This window comes from Leptopilina boulardi, unplaced genomic scaffold (genome assembly GCF_019393585.1).
Source record: "Leptopilina boulardi isolate dan_hultmark-lab unplaced genomic scaffold, ZJU_Lbou_2.1 LbouV2_280, whole genome shotgun sequence".
NCBI classification, from domain to species: Eukaryota; Metazoa; Arthropoda; class Insecta; order Hymenoptera; family Figitidae; genus Leptopilina; species Leptopilina boulardi.
This window is the reverse complement of record NW_026137841.1, coordinates 474,430-498,329: the sequence shown is the minus strand read 5'-3', so window position 1 is coordinate 498,329 and position 23,900 is coordinate 474,430. Positions and strand designations below refer to the sequence as shown.

The 23,900-nt window shown below is 30.8% G+C and overlaps 1 protein-coding gene across 4 annotated transcripts in view; it reads left to right on the top strand.

The window, feature by feature from the left end:
* The window catches only part of LOC127282090 (papilin), a 132,760-nt gene that overhangs the window by 64,174 nt on the left and 44,686 nt on the right, over positions 1-23,900 (top strand). For all 4 annotated transcript variants that reach the window (XM_051306172.1, XM_051306169.1, XM_051306171.1 and 1 more), the window contains exon 2: positions 20,154-20,214. In XM_051306172.1, coding sequence (XP_051162129.1) covers positions 20,154-20,214 — 61 coding nt within the window. The remainder of the gene's footprint in view (positions 1-20,153; positions 20,215-23,900) is intronic.

Here is a 23,900-nt window from a genome sequence, read left to right as displayed (position 1 = left end):
AACTGATATATCATTTCATGAAGTAGTGCACGCATCTCATGTGTACATATCTGTTATTTTTTTAAAAAAAGAATTAATTTTAATTTATTTTTTGAGATATTGTAATGTGTCATCAACAATCGAGAGGTTAAATTATGTAAACGCTGTAAATGAAGTTAAATGTATAAAAAACAAGAAGGCACGTAATCTGCGATTAACTTTTTATGGCTAGCAATTATTCTTTTCATCATCCCCTTTCCCCGGTTTTACTAACACTTGTTCCGGAATTGGATCTATTAACACCCTGGGAAAAATACTATTATACCAAGCTTCCGTCTGGTCCGAATCATTTCCCACGAAATAGACTTACATTTTCATCAAGTTAAGAAAACAATTAGACAAATTGTTGTTACAATCAATTAAAGGGAGACTTGCGATTAAAATATCTGCTATAAGAAGTATTAGGGTTGCGTACACGGTTCGGAACCCAATTACTATCGGTTTTTTTGAAATCGTGTAACCCCCCCCCCCCTTGTGGCCACACGAATTTATCTGGAGGGCTGAAATTTGGTACACATATGTATTTTTGCGTGTAGATTACAGAAAAAATATAGCGAACTTAATTGGAATTGATTATAACACAGGCACACAAAAAAAAAAAAAAGTCAGGTCCCAAAAAGCACAACCCCATATTCCTATGTTTTTGGGGTCGCTGAAACCGAATATGACCATGAAAAATTTTTTTGCCGACCCATTTTCCCGCAACCACCCCCTTGCACCTACTCACGGGGGTTGGAGTTTCAAATTAAAAAAAAAGTCAAGTTCGGTGTCTAATCCTACGTTTTTTGGGGCGCTGAAACCGAAAAACGCCACCAAAAACAAATTCTTTACCCCCTTAACCCCCTACAACCCTCTGGGAGGGGGTTAAAATTTTAAATTTCACAAAAAGTCAAGTTCGGTGTCTAATCCTACGTTTTTTGGGGCGCTGAAATCAAAAAACACCACCAAAAACAAATTCTTTACCCCCTTAACCCCCTACAACCCCTGGGAGGGGGTTGGAATTTCATTTTTCACGAAAAGTCGAGTACGGTGTCTAATCCTATGTTTTTTGGGTCGCTGAAACCAAAAAACATCACCAAAAATAAAGTTTTCTAGAAAGTAACCTATGATTACACAAATACGCACCTATACAAAGTCTTTTATGGAAATTTATTTTTCTACACTTAGCGCCGTGAAAAATGAAATTCCAACCCCTTTCCCAGGGGTTGTAGGGGGTTAAGGGGGTAAAGAATTTGTTTTTGGTGGTGTTTTTTGATTTCAGCGCCCCAAAAAACGTAGGATTAGACACCGAACTTGACTTTTTGTGAAATTTAAAATTTTAACCCCCTCCCAGAGGGTTGTAGGGGGTTAAGGGGGTAAAGAATTTGTTTTTGGTGGCGTTTTTCGGTTTCAGCGCCCCAAAAAACGTAGGATTAGACACCGAACTTGACTTTTTTTTTAATTTGAAACTCCAACCCCCGTGAGTAGGTGCAAGGGGGTGGTTGCGGGAAAATGGGTCGGCAAAAAAATTTTTCATGGTCATATTCGGTTTCAGCGACCCCAAAAACATAGGAATATGGGGTTGTGCTTTTTGGGACCTGACTTTTTTTTTTTTTTGTGTGCCTGTGTTATCGTAACGTAAAGGAAAAACCATGAATTTTTAAGAAAAATACCTATAAATATGACAATGGCCCCTAGCAGCCACATCTTTTGACATAAAGAGCTCAAATTTGGTAAACTTATGTTTTTTTACGTGAAAATTACGTGAAAATTAAAATTTTTATTTATTTTTTTTGAAAGCTAAAAATGTGTATTTTCACCACAAAAAATATTGAGATGTCCTTTTTTGTTATTTTCGAGATATTAATTAATTAATTAATGTTAATAAAAAATGAAATACTTCACAAATAAATAAAGTTATGGCAATCCTGAAGGTACCAATTGAAAGCTGACGTAATTCCGCATCCAACGAGCCCTATATGAAGTACTTTGGGTTAGTGGATTGTTAATAAACAATTGGCTAACATGGCAATACGATACCTTACTTGGTTTATAAAATATATAATTTTTTATTAACATTAATTAATTAATTAATTAATATTTCAAAAATAGCAAAAAAGGACATCTCAATATTTTTTGTGGTGAAAATACACATTTTTAGCTTTCAAAAAAAATAAATAAATAAAAAAAATAAAAAGGACCGAACATAAAAAAAATTCGAAAAAAAGTTTAATTTTCAAAAAAATGGGTCAAAATTTGAATTTTTTGAAATTTTTTTTGCACCATTCGAAAGAGCAGGAAAAAACATTTCGAAAACATATAGAAAAAATTATTTTTCTTCTTTCTGTTTATAAGTTACAAGTCTTCAAAAATTCACTGTTTAAATTTTTCAAAAAAATTCAACCCTCTCCCTCTCCGACAGTTTTTGAAAAAACCTAACTATACTTCGTGGTTAAATTACTTACCCCTAGGGCTAAACTATGTGCAAGTTACAGCCCGATTCGATCAACTTTTTTTTACTTAGTTTGCTACAGAAATTTTACCCCATATATAAATGTATTTTTTAGTGAAAAATTACAGGGAAAAAAATGTGAGCACGATTAGAGATGATGACCAATTTTTATCAAATTTTTAAAGAATAATGATAATTTTACGAATAAAATGTATTTTTCCACCATAAACGAAGAAAATTTTATCTACAGTGATTCAAATTTATACATTTTTACGTATTTTTACGTATAGATTACAAAAAAAATATAGCGAGGACGATTGGAGTTGATGGTCCTGGTGCTGTCAAGAAAAAACTGCTAATTTTAGAAAAAATCATTAATTTATTCTCAATAACGAGGAAAATGTTATCTAAAAGGCTTCAAATTTATTCATTTTTACGTATTTTTATATGTAGATTATAGAAATAATTTAACAAACATTATAAGAAGTTTTTTTCGAAAAAGAAAATTTTTTGAAAAAGTGGACTTTTCCCATAAGTTTTTTATTCGTTTCTCTGATCCATTTAATTTTTTCAATTTTTTTTCTCTTGCTCCTATTCTTTCCTTTTTAATTTGATATTCATTTCACATATTTTTTAAAGAAAATGTTTATTTTAAGGGGACATTCCAGTTCAAAATGGGGAAAAAGAAGGCTTTTTTAGGATGTATTTCTAGAAAAACCATGACATTTATTCAGAAATTTTTGCTTACATGTTATAAATAACTTATTGAAGAATATGAAAAAAAATTTTTTTTTCACTTGTACTCCAAGATGGCGGCGATGTACAACATTTTCAAAAATGTTCATTTTTCGTGGGGGGATTGATTCCGAGATTTCTACAACAGATAGTAACATAAAATAAAAAACATTTTCTTCGTTAGATATTTCTCTATGGATGGAACCTCAAAAAAGTGGAATTTTTGTTCCCTTTTTTTTAGGGTACGTTTTTCCCAAAACTTGAAAAAACACATGTTTTTATTCAGAATTTCTGTTATAGAAAAAAAGTGAAAAAGAAATTTTCTAGTTTTTGAGGTTTCATCCATAGAGAATTATCTAACGAAGAAAATGTTTTTTATTTTATGTCTCTATCTGTTGTAGAAATCTCGGAATCGAACCCTCATGAAAAAATGAACATTTTTTGAAAATGTTGTACATCGCCGCCATCTTGGACTACAAGTGAGAATTTTTTTTTTCAAATTCTTCAATAAGTTATTTATAATATGTAAACAAAAATTTCTGAATAAATGTCATGGTTTTTTTAGAAATACATTCTAAAAAAGCCTTCTTTTTCCCCATTTTGAACTGGAATGTCCCCTCAATTGAAAATAAAATCGGACAAGTGCGAGTGTAACGTGTTCCGTACACGAAGCGAACTTATTTGTTATAAAAACAAATGTTTAAAAAATATATGTTTTGTATGTCAAATAATATAAGTGATACAAAAAAGAACAATTTTCTTGAATTTTACAAAATTGTTCCTTTTTGTATCAGTTATATTATTTGTCAAACAACACATATTTTTTAAACATTTGTTTAAACTTTTCCGATTTTATTTTTGATATAGGATCAAACTAATAAAAAATAATCTCCAAATGGCAAGAGAAATTGGACAGTTATAGATTTCGAAAATCGGTCTATTGCATAATTGAAACGAGAATATCTGCAAATTGGCATATACATAACACTAGACAAACGAATTATGAGAAAGGTCACATCTTCTTCATTTGAAACTGAGCGAGAGGTTAATAGCGTCTGGGTGACCGTCACTTTATACGCGTTAATTGAAAAGCCCTTTCATGACAGACTAAAGAACAATCATACAATGGACTTCGTTTCCCCGTAATGTTATCGTGCATGTACATGGAGTGTAAGTAAGTGCCTTTAAACTCCATGGGTGGTGCGAGATGGTGCATACCAATAGACGAGCAAAATGAACCACTCCACGTGACCAGATTTCACTTAGGATTTAATGAAGATGTGTCTGCAACTAATCCCTTCATTCCATATTCCCTATGCGATCTTTTGCTGTTTCATAAGCTATTTTTGCCACTCCATAAACAATCATGTAATTAAAGATAATCTTTAAAAAAAAGAAGAATAGAATAAGAATAAATAAATGAAGAAATTCTAAATTATAGAAGAATAGATGTTAAAATGATTAAGACTCACATAAATACCTTTATGTCTACATCTTTGTATAAAGAATTCGATATTAATTAAACTGCTGAAGAAGTCAAAGCAGTAGAACGACTTTTTTCTCTATTGACCACCAAATGAATTTATTTCCCCATTATTTTTTTCTGAATAGTCATCCGCGGAATGCCGACAGGAAGATGTGACATGACCACTTTACGATGTACGAACAGCGTCACGAGAATCGAGTTTCTGGACCAAAGAAAACAGTGACTGAACATCAATTAAGCATTATCCTAGAATGAGATTATTTTACTTAAATTGAGCATTCTCCCACAAATTTAAAAAAAAATAAAATTAAAGTATTCTCAAGATAAAAATAAATTCTAAATGTAAATTAAAACATTATTTGAAATTGTATTGAAACGTTAGTTGCACATTTAACAATCCCTTATCTCGCAGTTCCCTTGAATTTATAAATATTGAAGAAGTTTCTATCAAACAAAAAAAATAAAATCCTCAAGAATAATGGATAAGGCGTAGCAATCTCTTTCTGAGATTGGCTCCTCGACCACGAAAATTTAGTATTTTCACACATCATCCTTCGGTTTACGAAGCTTCATCCTCTCCTTCTCTTCTGCTTCTTCTTTCTCCCTTTTCTTTCTTGCCTTGGGAAATGTCTCTGGAGGCTGGAGACGTTTTAGCGACCAATTCGAAGCCACCGAGTTGAGAATCCCGAAGGGCCAAAGAAAGGCGTGACTCAACCAACTCTCAGTAATGAATTGCCAGCGAGATGATAGAAGAGTGAAATGCAAGAGGGACAGAGATAAAAAGAAATAAATGGAAAAAGGGGGAAAAAGTATTTCAAATGTCAGTTTACGACTAGTATACATTGAAACAAAAATAATTCAAACTCCACACATATATTTTATAGTCGAAGTGGAAGAAAGAAATTAACTTTTTTAATAAATTTTAATAGTTTTATTAATTAAAGTTAAATTAAGTTTAAGTACTTACAGGGTAAGGAAAGGTTACTGTTCTCGATGGTGAAAAATGCATGAACTTTGGGAATTCTTTTTTCATATTATAAAGCAAATACTTTTGTAAGTGGGTTTTTTATGTGCTGTACATTTTCCAATAAATTTTTGAGGCTTTATAATTTTAAGGGTAAAGTTCCCAACAATATTAACATTATCAATCACATGCTGTTAATGCTTTTACGCAGCAAACAAATAATTTCAAAACTTTCAAAGTATATGGTCGTTGATTACGAATCTGATCAGATTTCAAAAAATCAAAATGGCGGATCCAACATGGCGGATGAATTAATAAATATTAATTGGATTCGTTTGAAACTCGTTACTCGGGGCTTTTCGAGAACGCTGATTATGAATGTTTTTTTTTAGTTTTTCAAAATTCAAAATGGCGGATGAAATTTTAAAAATTGATTAGATTTGCTTGAAAATGGTTAATGGTAAATAAAAAACAAATGGTAAATAGACTTGTTTAAAAAAATTGTTTTCAATTAACTGAACATATAATGTACCTTAAATACATAGTTGGGAATAAATTTAAGTCCTAAAGATAATGTAAAGATGCTCATAAATCAAGTATATGAAGCTTCCTCATCAAAGGATTTACTAGTTTATCTATTTGAATATACACTTTTTCTTTAAAAATTACTTCCACCTTATAAATCTCATTAATTTCAATCAACATGTATAGCGATTGACTCATCAAATAAGAAACTAAGATTTTCTTAAAATCTGCGAAATTAAATGATAGAAGAGAGTTGCTTCGTTCAAACTTGAAAAGTTCCAACAGAAATCACAATAAAACTTTGCAAGTATTAGAGAGAAATTTTTTTTGCTTTAAACTTTGTACTTTATTATGAAAATAGAAAGTATTAGAAAATTTCTGATGGAAGTAAATCATAATGAGTTATGATTTTAAAATAGACTTTTGATAAATTAAAAAGTTCATCGACATTTTGAAAAAATATTAAAATTTAAATACCTTAAATTCGAAATCCTGCAAATTAATCTATTTTTATAGTTTCTTGAATTATTAAGTCATTCAATTAACAAATTTTCATCATTTAATAATTAAACTGTGGACGCAAAGTGAAAATTACTGTCAATGATCCTGTATCCTTGAACTAAAGGTCAGGTTGTGAAAAGTAACAATTACGTACCGTTAATTATCTGTTGTTTAAAGAGAAAATAACTGTATATTTAAAGCTGGTTATGAATCTTCTCTGGACATTTCGTTTATCAGTTCTTACTGCTATTTTTTGCAGATGGATTAAATCTGAAAAAAATCAATGGGTCCATTTTTTATGAACACGTTTTTAAAATTATATGCCCGTGTCACAATTTTGCAGCAAAAATATGCTTTTAAATTTTCACTATTAAAAATTAATTTCTCTTTTAAACATTTCGCAATCGTGAAAATAAAGAAATTTTAAAAGCGAAAATAAAGTGATAAAAGGCGTGTGAAGTATTTTCAAGATAAAAAGCCTATTGTTCCCTATGGAATTACATAAATACAGTGATTAAACTAATTTAATTATTTATCAGCTGAGTAATGTAATGTTAAACGACCATAAAGGAAAGTTTCACGCAAGAGAAAAACACTGAAGACATAAATTTTATGACTTGGAAGTTTTTTGAGGTTGAGAGAGCAGTAACGGCCGATACCACAAGCCAATAATGATTTAAACGGAGGCCATTTGTTTTTCGCTATTGAGCAAAAGCTCCAACACGAAGCACCTATTCATTGTCAGGACGTGTGTACAACAGAAAGGAGGTGCACTTTGTAGGTTCCGATCGTTTGGATCCAATGGTATATATTTTTATGTTTTCTGCTTCCTTTTTCTTTCATTTCTAAAATCAAAGAATTTCCTACTGTTCATATTTACACTTTTTATTTAAACAATATAAAAAAACAGATAATTATTCATACATATTTCAAACATTTACACGAGGAAATTTCATTACAAATTATCTTGCTATAATATTTTTAATAATGATTTTAAATGTTTTAATTGGAACGACACAAGTACTTTAGTTTCAAAAATAAGTTTAATTTGTAATTTTTAAAAAATTTAATGTCTCTAGTAGAAAAAATTTACAGGGTAATTGAACACGTGCGAGACGTGATAATTTATAATCATGACTTTCAGAGAATTTTTTTTTGAAGCAAGAATGATCAATCGGTGAGTCGAGCATTTCACTTCGTACTCGTTTATCAGGTGTAATTATTGACGACGTGAAATTGAAAACCTCCTACGACCGCCCTCTGGGAATTTAATGCTGATCGGTTGAATTTATACATTTTAATTTATTAAAATACTTTCGATTTAATTAGTTCTGACACTTAAAAATATACTTTATTAAAAAAATGAAAAATTAATAATAATCATTTAATTTTAAAATAATTTATATAAAATTTATATTATATTAAAATAGTATCAATTAAAATGTTCAACATTAACAAACATTCCGGGGTGTTATGGAATACTTTTCACTGTTTGTTGATTATCTTCGTTCTTTTCACATTAATTAAAAATTTATCATATATAGAAAAGTAACTCTAATAGCTCAGCTTTAATTTGAAAAAAGAACGTTCCGATATTCCTTATAGTTTTTTTTATAAAACGATTTTTTTAAATTGCATATATCAAAAGTACATACTCCCGGCCAAAGTTTTCCCAAAATTTCATCAAAACCGGAGCATTAGAACCAAAGTTATGGCTGTTTTAATCCGCTATTTCTCAAAGAAGAGTATATACGCTTGAAACTTTAAAGGCTATTATCACGGAATCGTGATTTTTGAGAACTACGGTTTCGCTAACTGCGATTTTTTTTAAAACCGCTAAACCCATAGGACTGAAATTTTCAGGGGTTCTTTATACATACAATAGCTTGAGCGTGAATGAAGGAATTTAAATTTGAACCAAAATTAATATTTTTTTGTCAAAAAGCCAAATTTGAAAGCCCTGAAATCACGATTTTTTAGGAAAAATCATCGCCATTTCTAGAAAAATTATTTTCAAATCCTTCATTCACGCACGAGGTTATATATTATACTAACGAAATTTCCATTTTTTTTTTAAATTTTACAGTCTTCTTCTTCAAAGAAAAATTTATATTTGATAGTTGTGGCTTCGAATTTTCAAGCCAATTCACAGAACCATTTATATTTCAAGAATTTCCCAATGTTTCAGAGTTTAATTGTAGAATATAATTTCCAAGACGTATGTTATGAGATTCTTTGTTGAATCACTGACATGAAGGAACATAGACTGTTTCTCTTCTTTTGGGTTGAGCAGAGCCGCGTGAGACTCTATTCGTTGGACTAGTGGAACCAAGTGGAATGGAACTTGGACAAGGTAATATCGTGACACAATTGTAAACACGTTGTTTATGCTTTTTGGGTTTTATAAAATACAAAAAGTTACAAGATCACCAGAATGATGACTTCCAACTTGTATCAACTCAAGAACCCGAGCCGAGCAAACTCTATTGGAGAAAAAGTTGCCAAGTTCCTGAGCGCTTTCCATGCCAAGGTGAAAGATCAGATGTTCCAGTATTTCCTCGTGATTCCTTAGTGAACCAGCTCTTTTATGAAAAAATCTAAATAGGGCCTCTCGACCCTCTGAAAACAGCTCACATTCTCTCGTATAATGAGAGATTGAGGTGTTTGATTTTTTACATTTACATTGGAGAGGAGTATTTCAGTGGAATCTTTCGAAAAGTGAACTAACACAAATGTGACCAGATATGTTGTCACCTCGATTGGTAATTATTTTAGTCATTTTTACTATGTTGTAAATAATTGGATCTAACGCAAAGTTGTTGAACCTATCTCTTATGGAAATGAGAGCGCTCAGAGAGTCAGTGCAAATTCTGACTCCAGAAAAGTATTAAAGAATGCCTCAGGGTTATTTGACCTGCTGATATCGTAACCGATTACCAAGTTCATTCTGGCTTCCTTTTTAAAGTGCAATTCCTGCCACTCCCTATCATAGAACCCTGGGCGTTTAGGTTTGTGCTCTTTCCCCAGAATTTCGTCCACAGGGTTTAGGTGTTGCAGGATGGCTAGATTTGAAGCGTATTTGGGAAGCTTGGATGAGTTTGTGTTTTTGTTTTGTAAATAGATCAAACGAGGTACGATAGGGTTATCACTCCATGCATTCATTCTGAGTGCGTTTCTCTCCAGGATCAGTCTGCCTCTGAGGTGGCTCTTTAGCTTCAGAAAGGAGTGGATGACATGCATCCCAGCGATGTTCTAATGGATCTGTACTGAATTTTATTCAGCTTGGATAAAACGGTTTTTCCCGCTCCCGCAAACAGAACCGCTCCCCATTCCAAGTGAGCTCTAATCAAACCCTTGAATACGGATATTAGAGTTACTGGATTCGCTCCCCTGGTAACTCTTGAGAGGACTCTTAGAATGTTTGCAGCAGCCAGAGCTGGAAGAAATTAAATTAATGTGGTCCTACCACGATAACTTGGTATCTAGTAAGATACCTAGGTACAATATGTTACTACTATTTTCTATTCTGGTCTCCCCTAGGGGCAGAACTACATTTTTAATCTCCATATTTTTCCTTTTTTCGAAGATACACATCTGGCTCTTCTGGTGTGTGATGCTGAGTCCTATATCCTGTAACCAAGGTGATAGATTAGAAATCGATTGTTGCAGAAGTTCTATTGCTTTTCCTATTTCTTCATATCTGACATACAACAGGATATCATCAGCATATTGGAGGATACGGACTCCAGGTGGGAGTAGAGAAGCGATGTCGCGCAAAATCAGGTTAAAAAGAATTGGAGAGAGTACACCTCCCTCTGGGACACCTACTCCACAAACAAATTTTTCAGGGTTATCCTCGCTAAATGAAACATATCGTTTTGAAATCATAAATGCTATGAAATTGTGGATTTTTGCAGGGGTGCGACATCTATCTAGTTGTTCAAGGATTTTAGATGGTAAGACAGCATTGAAGGGCCTCTTCAGTTCCAGAGCCAGCGAGATAGTTCCCTTTGTCTGTGTGAAACCTTGGATTATGTCGGTTACCAACACAGATACACAGTCTGTCGCGTATCTACATTTTCGAAATCCAAATTGATGTCTCGGAATCATTCTGTTTCTTTCAACGTAGTGATCGAACCTGGACTGTATGAGACGTTCCATAAGCTTTCCTGGCGCTGATGTAAGCGAAATCGGTCTGTATCCTTTTTCTCCCGGTTTGGGAATCAGTTTCACCAATGAAGAAGTCCAACTTTCTGGGAATGTAGACTGGAGAAACATTTGATTATAAATGTCTAGTAGTTCATCACGAGCTGAGTTTGGCAATTTTCTTAACACTTCATTTGTAATGTTGTCGAAACATTAATTCCTTTCTTGAGAAAAGAAGGTTGTAAGGATCGTTAGAATGGAAGGGTTGCTTCACAGAAGCATTAAAAGCAATAATATCCTCCCTGATAAGCTCTTCTTTAAGAGAGTCAAATTCTTCCGCATCAGAGTTGTTGGAAACGTTCATCATAGGTTTTTTTTCCTTGAAATGCTATTGCTATTGCTTTCATAACATTTAACCACATACCTTTCAGATTTAGCTTTTCAACAGTGAGAGGACTCCTGGTTAAAATCATTGTACTTCCTCCTATGTTGTCTTCGGAGCGATCACATCTAAATGAATTGTAACCTCTAATATTCCATTTTTGATTAGTGTTTCCAAGCCAAGTTTCTGTAATCGAGAGCAGGTCCAAGTTTTGTTGATGCAGCAGAGTCTCAACATTGACTTTTTTTGTTGATGACGCTTCTGGTGTTCCATGTGGCGCCACGGAATGATGAATGAGTAGATATCTTATGAGCCATTCTGAAGATTAGTCAACTAATTATTAAATTTGACCAGTTGGAACAAAGGAAATATCCTTTTTATATATATATATATATATATATATATATTTACTCCAGCTATAAGCAAATTAATCGACAGAATTGGTTCTACTTCTTAAAGACCCTCTGCGAATCTCGAAGTACCCAGTAAAAAAACTAATTCAGATGAATTGAAATGAATTCACTTTTTTGGCATGGTCCAATTCGTATTTGTCGCTAAGCAAGATTTAGTGAAGCCCTTTGTATATTCAATTCAATTCGTACCAATGAATTTTCATCTGTTGAGAATTCCACGGAGTAGTAATAAGGAGGTGGATCTTGAAAAGAAAAAGTGTGTTGTGTTTTTTGCAAGAGTAATGAGTTCGGGGTCCTCTCGCCACAGTGGCGTCCCTCACGGGTAATTGTATAAATGTTATGGAAACAGGGGAAATATTTTGTTTTCTGCTGCTGGAGTCAGCTGCAAATCAATTTTTATCACATTGTTTTTCACATAATTAAAATTTTTTTTTAAATTGCAACTGTTATAAAATATTTAATTAAAGAAAAAAAATTAATGCAAGAAATTTATAAAAAATTACTTCATTTTATTATATAATCTTAGATTTCAAATTTTCTTAACCTTTATGGGACTGACGAGGTACCCGGGTACCTTTTGCATTTTCAAATTGATTTTTTTTATAATTTTTAAAATCGTACTGACCTTAGGTTTTTTGACATCTCAAATTTAACCATACAAAGTGTTTTAAAATTGTTTATAATGTACCTTTTTTATTTATTTATTCAAATGTAATAAATAAAGTTTCTTCACCCTTAAAAGGCGGACAAGGTACCTGGGTACCTCTATATATTTCATGCAGATAAATGTAGAAATTTCTATTAAAAAATTATAAAAAATTACATTAAACAATTTTTATTAATTTTTATAGTAATGGACATAATTTTTTTTGAAATATGTAATTTACTTACTATAGTTAAATAATAATATTCATAAGAAATCGTCAGTTTTTAACTTAAAAATTACCATAAAATAGTTATTTATGATACAAGTGCGTAAAGTGAGTGATTATACGAGTGTGACGTTTGCAGCACGAGGCGAAGCCGAGTGATGCAAATCACACGAGTATAATCAGATTTACGCACGTGTATCATACAACATTTTTTGCAACACCCACCTCTAAAGTTAAGTACCTATTATGAGGAATTCCAACTCTCTATTAGAATAATTTCGATTGTATAGAATTAAAAAAATCAATCGAAGATCAGGAAAAATATCATTAAGCAGGAGTGTATAAATTTAATAGTAAAGTTCGTTTTTTAATTTTGTGGTTTTGTATGGTCTAAAACAATCTTTATATTATGTGAGAGAAATTTCGGTGCGTAAAGTAAATTTCAGTGCGTAAAGTGAATCACTTTACACACTGTTTGAAAAAGAGCTTCTTTACACACACTTTTCAGTGTGTAAAATTTAACTTTAGAGGTTAGTGTTGCAAAAATGAAGTTTGAATAGCATTAATTTGTATAAAAAATGTATTTTAAATAATAAAAAATAAATTTCTTATATTTTTATATTTGATTTGATAAATAATCTGCCTAAATATGTACCTGTTTTGCAATCTAACAAATAGTATATACACGGATACTATTTAATGAAAGATCAATGAAATTGTGAATATATACAAAATACTTAATACGTAATAAATAGTTTTTTTAATAATCAACTAATAATGATAATTTTTTATTAGCAAAAAGAAAATCTTATTTTAAGATGAGTCTTAAAATCAGTGCTAGTAGTTATAATGGAAATTTCATTGCTTTAATTTAGCAAAGCTGCCTTATAAATGTTGCCTCTTAAAATAAGACCTCTTTTCGGCCTTAAAATAAGACTTCTTTTTACAGTGTATTCATATTATGCACTGAGGAAACTGTTTGGTATCATCTACTGAAGTTTGGTTCTCCAAACCAAATTTTTTATTTGATATATGTGCAACTAATCCGTTTGGTTCGGGCTACTAAATTTTTTCGTTGAATCATTTTGTTCGGTCTACCAAATTTTTTGTTTTGCACAACTAACTTATTGTTTTTAAGCAAACAAAAAATTTAGTTAAATGAAAACATTTTTTTCTTTTCTCAACCAAATTATTTTTTGGCTCACACTTATATTTTTTATTTTTCACTTAATTTTATCACTTTTGTTATCCTCTTTTATTACCCTATGTCTACTTAAATTAATTTCTATTGCGGAAAAACCTAACACTGCTGGGGATCGAACCCTCAGACTACGCAACGCAAATCAAGAACGCTGACCACTACACTAACAATAAGAATCCTAGTGACAATGTGAGTGTAAATTATTTTCATAAAGTATACAGGCTGGAGAAAAACTTCCGTTCTTTTAACAAGCTTTATTCTCTCTGTTCGATATGCATCACTACACACACTTTTTTACCGAATTTCTGAAACACATAAAAATCCCGAAAACACTTGAATAAAACTGGACGACACGAAGAGCGAAGCATGGTTAACGTGTGACATCCGTAAACAGAGAAATAAACCATATTTACGAGAACAGCGCATGCGCAATTGAGCATTCAGACGGTTTGGTTTGGAGAACCAAATTATTCAGTTAACAGACGCAAAAGCTTGAACGAAATTTTTGGTACAGCCAACTAAATTTCTCGATTGATTGCTTCTTTCGTTACTGTTATGTCAACTAAATTTTTGTAATCTTAACTAAAAGTGCTCAACCAAATTATTTTATTAACATTACATTATTATTTTTCTCAGTGTGTGATTATTGAAACTTCCATTACACTTAAAGTTAATTGAACTGCTCATTTTGATATAAAATCTTCAATAAATTAAACATAGATACCCGGGTACCTCGTCTGCCCATAGGTGTTTTTTTCCTCAGTCCCATAAAGGTTAAAGTTATTAAAAATATTTATTTAATTTTTTTGTAATAATTTAAATTTATTTTTTTATTACTATTTCATTTTTATTTATTTTAATAATTTGCCTATTTATTGTTTGAAATATTTATTAATGTAATTTAAAATATTTAATTTAATTTCTTGTTTAATTAATTTAAAAGTACAGTAATACCCCGGACTTACGCGATAGGTGGGACCGAGCGAAGACCGTGTAAGTCGAATTCGCGTAATAAAGCGGGGTTTCAGTTTTCATATAAAATAAATACAATAATTTAGAATTTAGAAGAAATATGTTTAATAAAATATCAAGCAATAAAACTATTTACATTTTTATGAAAAAAACAACGTAAAAATCAACAATAAATTATTTATTAATTAATTACGAGTTAATTCGCGCGGCCATTAAAAAACCGCGTATCTCCGAATTCGCGTAAAACGGGGTAGCGTAAGTCGGGGTTTTACTGTATCAAATGTTATTTAAGAAATTACTATAAAATTTTTTTAAAAATTAATATTACTTATGACCTTCCGGAATATTACACAAATTAAAAATATTATCTTACATTTTGAAGTTATTAGCCTCAAATTATTTAAGGGGTTACGCCACCCTGAAGGCAAAAAATTTTTACCGTTTTAAATTATTTTTTTTTACCAAACTGTTAATGATACAACTTTTTCATGCATTAATGAAATAAAGTACATGTATTCAAGTTTTTAGGGTTTTTTAATCGGTTAATTTAAATAAAATTTATGAACTTTTTTAACTGACTACTTTGATTCCGAAAACAAATTTTATTTTTCAAAGTGTTATTATTTGCATGAAAATTTTTTTTAATAAAAACGGCTATGTCACTCTATAAAGAATATATTAAAGAAATTTGTGTTTCAATTTTTATGTCAATCGGTCAAATATTTTTTGAGTTATCAATATCAAATGCCATGCAAAAAGCATAGCTACACATGAATCGACATATCTCCGCCATTAAAATTTTTTTTTTGATGTTCTTTGATTTTTGAAAACTTAAATATATAAACTTTATTTGATTAATACATGAAAAAGTTGTATCATTAAAAGTTTCGCCAAAAAAATCATTTAAAACCGTAAAAATTGTTTGCGTCAGTTGGGGTAAATGGGGACAAAATCTCTATTTTTCACAAATTACGAAAGTTTTAACCTTTAAAAGGTAACATTTGCGGGTTTTTTTTTAAGTTGTTGTTATAATAAATAAACAAACCACGTGTTTTTTTTTATTAGCACGTGCTCGAAGCAGAAGGATTTTTAAATTCAAACACCATTCGTTTGCACAATTACTGCAAGTGGCGCTACTGTTGCTAAGGGACTCAGAACATTACTCTTGCAAAAAAAAAGACAGACTTTCCGTTAGAGCCATGTATAGGAGATCCACCTCCTTATTACTACTCCGTGGAGAATTCAAACAAAATGATCAACTCATCTATTGAGTTTGTGTTGGCGAATTGAAAAAAATTAAAGCTCAAAAGTTTCTTCATTGAATTAGTATATACGAATAGAGAGTTTGGAAGTTTAATACAGCTTTGTCGAATTCAGGAGAATTGCAACATAGCTCAATACTCAATACTCAATACTTTCAAGAGAAATAAATGTATTTCCCATTTAACAAATTATGATGTGCATAATAATGGAATATTTTCACAAAGTGGCTGCACTTCATGTAACGTCCGGATACTTCGTGAAGTGCCATATTTCACATATAAATAAATTTACTCAAATAAATCCTGCAAACATAACTATTATTCGGTGAAAGGGGCCTTCTTGACTTTCGTTCTTTATGGCGTTTCTTTTATTTTTGTCAGTTCATTGTTAATTATTTTCTAAACGCACATAATGCTTAATTTACATTTAGATCTTAATTATCACATCATTTACTTTTTTTAGACCACTTGAATGTTCCCTTTTAATGAAATCTCGTGATAGTACCCGCATATTTACCCTATTATTGCCATGTATTTTTTAACTACACCCATTTGTGTTCCGCATTAGAATTATTAAAATTTTGCTGCACGTTATCAAAAAGTCTAAACACTTTAAGAATGCATACAACATATTGAATGGTTTGTTTTAAGTGTCTGGAAATTACTTTAATAATCATACTCAATATATAAAATGTATAGTCTGCCATCTTGTTTTTCTCTTACTATTACGAGTAAAATGTTAAATGTTATTTAAAGTGATAAACCGCAATGTTTATAACATAGTTGATAGTAACCGATAAACCAATTAAGTTGTTATCGAATCTCCGTTACCAACAAAAAGCCAACATAAAGGCTTTAAAGTTTCCTAGCCACAGACAAGATACAAGAAGTAGCCATTCCCGCAGTCTGGCCTACGTTTAAATCACAATAGAGATCTATTTTCTATACATAATAATCAACTCATATTACAAGTTATAAAATGTTGCATAATTCCATTGTGTTATTATAATGATTTTATTAGGTATTTAAACTTTTTATTAAGCTTAATACGTCATCGGACTGCTCAAATCTTGGAATCATCATGAACAGTAATTTAGTCCGAAGAGCGTCACTTGGTATCTTTCTCCAATAATAATAAGTTTGTCTCTCTCCCGGAAATAAGAGTTGGGTAAATCAGGGTTCATAGTTTTCTTCAGATAACCGCTAAGGTCCCACGTTGAGCGTCAAAACTGATGCCGTCAACTTTGTTCTAATTTTAATTTCGAAATGAAAAGTCAAGATAAAGATGAATCATATTTTTGACTCTCATGAAGTTTCGAAAACTTCTGTAAAAAGAAAAAAATAAACAAAACGAAAAAATTTCTGACTCTAGAGTTTCCAAAAATTCTTGAAAAAAGGTGATGTATATATATAGGTATATATATATATATATATATATGGGCAGCTTTAATTAATTTGTAGAATTAAAATTCAGGTATTCACAATAAAAAGAATAAAAAATGTCTATTAAATTGATTAGTTAAAAATCTAGATTCAAACTAAATAGGAAAATGATATCACTGTAATAGAATAAGGTTTCGACCAAAAAATTCTCTTTTACATTTGCATTTTTTAACATTTTTTGAGTTTTGCTTAAAATTTTGAGCAAAACCCTTTTTTTGTGTGTGTTATTTATTACTAGAGGTTCTGATAAAGAAAATGTGTTCGTGTTTTTTTTTCGTCAGAATTATGGGTGTACGAAGAATTGTAAATAAGTGAGAATAATATTGTGCACCCAAAAAAATAAATTGTAACAACGAATGAAATCAAATACTACATTTTCAAGTTTCTGCAATAGACTGTTGCAAGTCCTGAGTACTAAATCCTCTCAAGTGTTGGGCATGGTTCCAAAACTGAATGATACTCACACCCAACGCGCTTTTCGTGCCAATGTACCTAGTAAAGACCGTTTATGACCTACTCATTCTTAAACATAATTAATTATTATAAAACTCGCATAGTTGCTTATTATTTTCTTATAAACAGAAAATGAAATGACTGAAAAAAATTAAATTGATTTATAAAATTGAATAATATTTATATATTTCAGTTAATAAAATATAATTTTTCTTTCTAGTTTTTATTGCCTTTCTTCATGTTGGAGAAAAAAATAAACCTAATATTTTATTTATTTTAGTGTTCAAGACAAACACAATTATAAATTATAAAAGTTTGCAAAAAAAAAGTTCGACATTCACTGAAAAAAGTCGTTCACTTTTAGAATATTAAAATAAAATCTGGTATCTGATGCAACGTGCGCGTTAGTCATGCTTGACCCGGTGATCCATTGCCTCGATCTCCTATATGGAAGAAACAAGATCCAAGCAGGCAGTCAACAGCTTTTAGATTCCCTTTCATCAGGTAGAATTAAAATGTGAAGTAAACATGTTTGAAAGATAGTATGATTTGTCTTCTTCTTGAACTTGAACATTGATTGGAAATTTCCTCTATAAAACGTATATTTCTTAAACGAAATAGCAATTCAAAAAAAAAATTAATACAAAATAATTTTTTATTTTTCTGTTTTAAAAATTGTTTTAAAAACAGTATCTATTTCAAATAATTTATCAGTTGTTTCCTTTTAAAATTATATATAGTTTTTGTTTGCTACTGTGAGATTTTAAATATCGACTGTAAAAAATTTAACCGACCCTGAAATAAGTAACCGTAACAGACAGTATTGTGCTGTTTGACGTAATACTCATGAAACCACTTCGAAGCAAAACTTGTTTTACAAGTAAGTTTTATGAAAGTTCAAAGACATTGTTAACTATATTCAAATAATTTTTACAATTATATAATTTTCAAGCTTACTATTTAGAGGTTTTTCTGATCGCCGAATACGAATCTATAATATCAAATTTTTTTAAATTTAAAACGGCAAATCTAATTTTACGAATAAATTTTTAAAAAATCCGATAAATATTTAAAACTTCTTCAGCTGTATTAGATTCGCCATTTTGAATTTTAAAAACTGATGTCTGATTTGGATTCAGCAACCAAAAAATGTGTACCACCTTACTACTACATCGTTCCTACAGCTCACACTTACGACAAGTATACTAGTAGTAGTAGTGGTGGGGATGGTTTCTGTAGTCCGTGCTGGAACGCGATTAACATGGTCATGATTAATGCTTTATAACAAAAAAACTAAATAGAAAAGTACAATTTTTAACTTTTGTATCTGAAAGAGCAACTCAAGATCTATCGACTGATATCAAAAACTCAATTTTCATTTTTTTGCAGCTAAGGTCCCTTTCCTCATGGAACGTCACATATGCACATTAAAGTTTGAGATTAATATGTACAATCTCTAAAATTGAATCAGTGAGATTTCACTGATGAAATAGTTGGAATTTAGCAACTAAGTCACTTCAGTAAAATTTCTACTGAATTTCAGTCATATTTCACTGATAATGTAGGATTCTTAAGAGCATTTGAACCTTCGTGACGTCACAAATCATGGCGCATGACACGCAAACTTCTCAGGTATGTGAAAAGCACAATTTTGAATATTTTTTAAAAAAACCTTTTGGAAAATGTTCAGAGAAACATAGACTATGTCTGTTATGTGCGAAAAATTCAAAATTTTGCGTATAAAACGTTTTTTAAACAATGTTTAAGTTGGTTGTCACAAGTAAGGAAAAATACACGAATTGCTTATATGTAGGCATTGTTTAAAAAACGTTTTAAACGCAAAATTTTGAATTTTCCGCACATAACAGACAGAGTCTATGTTATTCTGAACATTTTCCAAAAGGTTTTTTTAAAAAATATTCAAAATTGTGCTTTTCACATACCTGAGAAGTTTGCGTGTCATGCGCCATGATTTGTGACGTCACGAAGGTTCAAATGCTCTTAAATGTTTAAATCAGTAATAATTGTACTGATTTTTAGTGAAATGTGACTGAATTTCAGTGGAAATCTTACTGAAGTGATTCAGTTGCTAAATTCCAACTATTTCATCAGTGAAATCTCACTGATTCAAATATAGAGAATAACCTGACATTATCTAAATTTACTAATTTTCCTAAAGTATTTAAGGTTTGAGGATATGTTCAGCCCAGATAACCTAAATTAACCATAATTTTTTCTTGTCACGGAAAAAAGAAATTTCCCTTTATATATATTAAATATTTTTTAATATCATCAGAAGAAATATAAATTTTATTTTTCTGATTTCAGGTCGTTGGTGCTTCTTATATTTATTTGTGCAACATATACAACTGATGTCTCAGCTAGTCCTGTAAGTATTTTTCTTATACTCCACTAATTCAAAAAAAGGACATTCCATTATAGATAAATTATTATTATTTATTTAAAAAGAAAGAGAAAAATCAGAGAAATGAAAAAATCAAATAATTAATTTTATATTAGTTTCTGAGGCAAATTTTTTTTTATTTTATTTTATTACAGATTGTAAAAAATGGTACTTTGGATGATGTTGGTAAAAAATATCAAATTATGTTCCTATCCCTGATTAAAATTTGAGACTGATTCCGGATTAAATTCAGACAGATAAGTCTAAATTATTATATGAAAACAATGATCCGCATTAGTCCAGACGAAAAGATGGATCAAAAGTAAGTCTTGAATAGTCTGGAATTTACATGAAATCAATCTGTAATTAATCCGCAACAATACGAATTTGGTCTGATCAAAAATCTATTCCGAAATTAATTCAGAAAATTTGGGATTTATATATCTAAGGATTTAGTCCGACCTAAAATCTTAATCCAAAAAGAGATCGAAATATTCTGAAATCTATATGTAAAGAATCCTGATTTCATAAAGAATATTGAGTCATAAAGGATCCAGAATAATCCAAAATTTTTTTATGTAAAATCTGCAGTTAGTTAAAAATTTCTATCAGATTTAGTATTTTCTACAATGTTTTTAAAAGTGAAAAAATAATAATTTGTTAAAATTTTAAGTATTTGTTTCTGCGATCGAACATTATTTGCGAATTTATGCCTCTAAAATAAGTAATTTCCTTTTGTGGTTTTGTAACTGAAACGTAACAATGAGGACTTTATAGCTATCAATTCGATATATGAGAAGGTAAGCGATCCTAGGATTTGGTTTAAAATCGCGAAGGTCTTGAAGGTGGACGCCTTGACCTTGAAAGTGTAGGTAAAACCAGGTTGAACTGCAGGGGCTTGGACGGAACGAGCCTTGGCGGCATTCCTGTATGTTTTATTACCTTCTCGCTTTGACGGTGGTTCAGGTTTCAATACTCTCGTCGTAGCCAGACACCATCTTCTCGTCCAATTTGCCTTTGTATTGCTGCAATCACTACGTCTACTTTTTGCAATCTCCAATCACTCCTTACAATCTGATAAAAGCCCATTATCGACACTTTTCATTCTTATCCTTCCATATTTCAACTTGGAATTACAATTTTGAGTTACATTATTTTTTCTTTTTCAAATGGGAACTTTAATCATTCCAAAAATTACTGTGGCATAATTTTCTAACAGAAGTATTTTGTTTAAATTTATTTTTTACATTGAAAAAAATTTGCTTCGCATTAATGACTATCAACCATAACAACTTTAAATCTAGTCAGCGTAATCTAGCATCCTAGTCAATTTAGTTATGTAGCTTGGTTAATATTATCAAAGTCGATTTAGTAGAATTGACCCCTTGTTTCCTAGTTATATTAACTAAGGTGTTTGGTTAATATCACATGTATATATAGTCAATTTTGCTAAAGTTTAATTAGTCAAAGTGATTCTAGCCAATGTAACTAAGATACCTGGTTATTCTGATAAGCTTCCCTAGTCATTCCGACTATTTGTCGAAATCAACTTTGACCAAGATTGCCTTGTGGTATACGGGGGTTAGGAATTTTTTTAAGTGTATTTATCAAAAGTATTCTTTGTAATTACTTCTCTTTGTATAATTTTAATCGATCTAATTTCAAAAATAGAAAAACTTTTTTTTTAAGTTAAATATCAATAATGAAAATTTGATTAGATTTTATTTCTTGCAATTAATGGAAATCATTTTATGTGATTCATAAAATCATTGCAACTATTAAAAAAATAGTTAACATTAAAATAAAACATAAATAATTTGTCATTTCAAGAACATTTAGCTTCCATTTATGTTTCCAAGATGATTTTATGACTCACTATAAAATGGCAAAAAGTTTAAGTAAAAATGTAAATGAAACATCTATTTAAAGTTTGATAAAGTGGTGGCAGTAAAGATTTGTGCAAAAATTGGAAAGAATTCCTTGACATCTTCCCATTTTCTCTCTCTTCACGACATAACGACCACTTAACTTGGATTAGCTATGGTGTCTGTATAGAAGATCTTTGATGAGGGTAAAAAGCCTCGCTGGAAAGTTATCCTTTTTTATCCCATAATAATCTCGTTGCGAAACGATACGAGAAACCACAAAGCTTCGTCCACGATGGAAAAACAAATAGGAGGATTTCTTGCAGGATAATATTAACATTGAGATTTTTTTTCTTCTGCGGCGGTGCGGTTTACAAATCAACACATTGCACAGTGTGATGAACCATGATAAAAGAACGAAAAAAAATTTACTTTAATTCTATGTAATTATTCGTTTTTCCTTAGTCATTAGCTACTATTAGATTATTCATTAACAAGATTCTGACAAACTATAATAACTTTTAATTTCTTTATTTAAACGTTGATTAATGATTTGAATATTTAAAAATCGATAGGGGAACTGTGAAATTGTACCAAAATATGAAAGTAATACATTTTTATTGACACAAGTCAAATGAATCGGGAACTTGTACGATTATATATAAATCCATTTCAATTTCCAATTCCATTTCCACTACCACTTTTACTAATTTTCACTCTCACTACCTTTCTTTGGGGGGGGGGTCTATGGGGCTTCCCCATCCACTTCCACTTTTTCCGATTTCGATTCCCATTTCCGTGTGCACTTCCACTTTCATAATACTTCAACTTTTTCAATTTCAATTCTCATTTCTACTTTTTCTAATTTCTACTACCACTTCCATTTCTACTTATCTCAATTTTTACTCTCATTCCCACTAAACAATTTTCAATTCCATTTCCTGTTTTTCAAATTTCTATTCCCACTTCCCCTTTTTCTATTTCCCAAATTTCTACTCCCATTTCCTCTTTTTCAGATTCCCATTCCCACTTGAACTTTTCCAATTTCCACTTCCATGACAACTTCCCCTTTTTCTAATTTCTACTATCTCTTCCATTTTCTCTTCCACTTTTCCAATCCCACTTACATTTCCATAGAAAAAATGAAAATAGAAGTGGGAATGGAAATTGAAAAAGTTGAAGTTGTCATGGAAGTGGGAATTAGAAAAGTGAATGTGGACATGGAAGTGGGAATGGAAATTGGAAAAAGTGGAAATGGAAGTGGGAGTAGAAACTAGGAAAAGTGGAAGTAGGAATGGAAATTGGAACAGTGGAAGTTGTCATGGAAGTGGGAGTGAAAATTGGAAATGAAATTAGGAATGAAGTGGAGGAGAAATAGGAAAATTTGGAAGTGGAAATAAAATTTGAAGTGGGAATGGAAATAGGAAAAAGAAGAAATAGGTGTAGTACATAATTGGAAAAAGGGGAAGTGAGAATGGAAATTTGAAAAACAGGAAATGGAATTGAAAATTGATTAGTGGGAGTGGGAGTAAAAATTGAAATAAGTGGGAAGTGGAAATTGAAAAAGTGGATATGATAGTGGAATTGAGAGTAAAAATGGGAAAAAATGGAAATAGATATGAAATTGGGAATGGACATTGGAAAAAGTGGAGATGGAAGTTCGAAGTGGGAATTAAAATTGGAAAAAGTTTTATTGAATAAAGTGTAAATGGAAGTGGGAATCAAAATAGATTTATATAATCGACCCCCCGGTTGTAACAATGTGTTAATTACTTAAAACTTGTTCACTTCCTACTCTGTATTTAA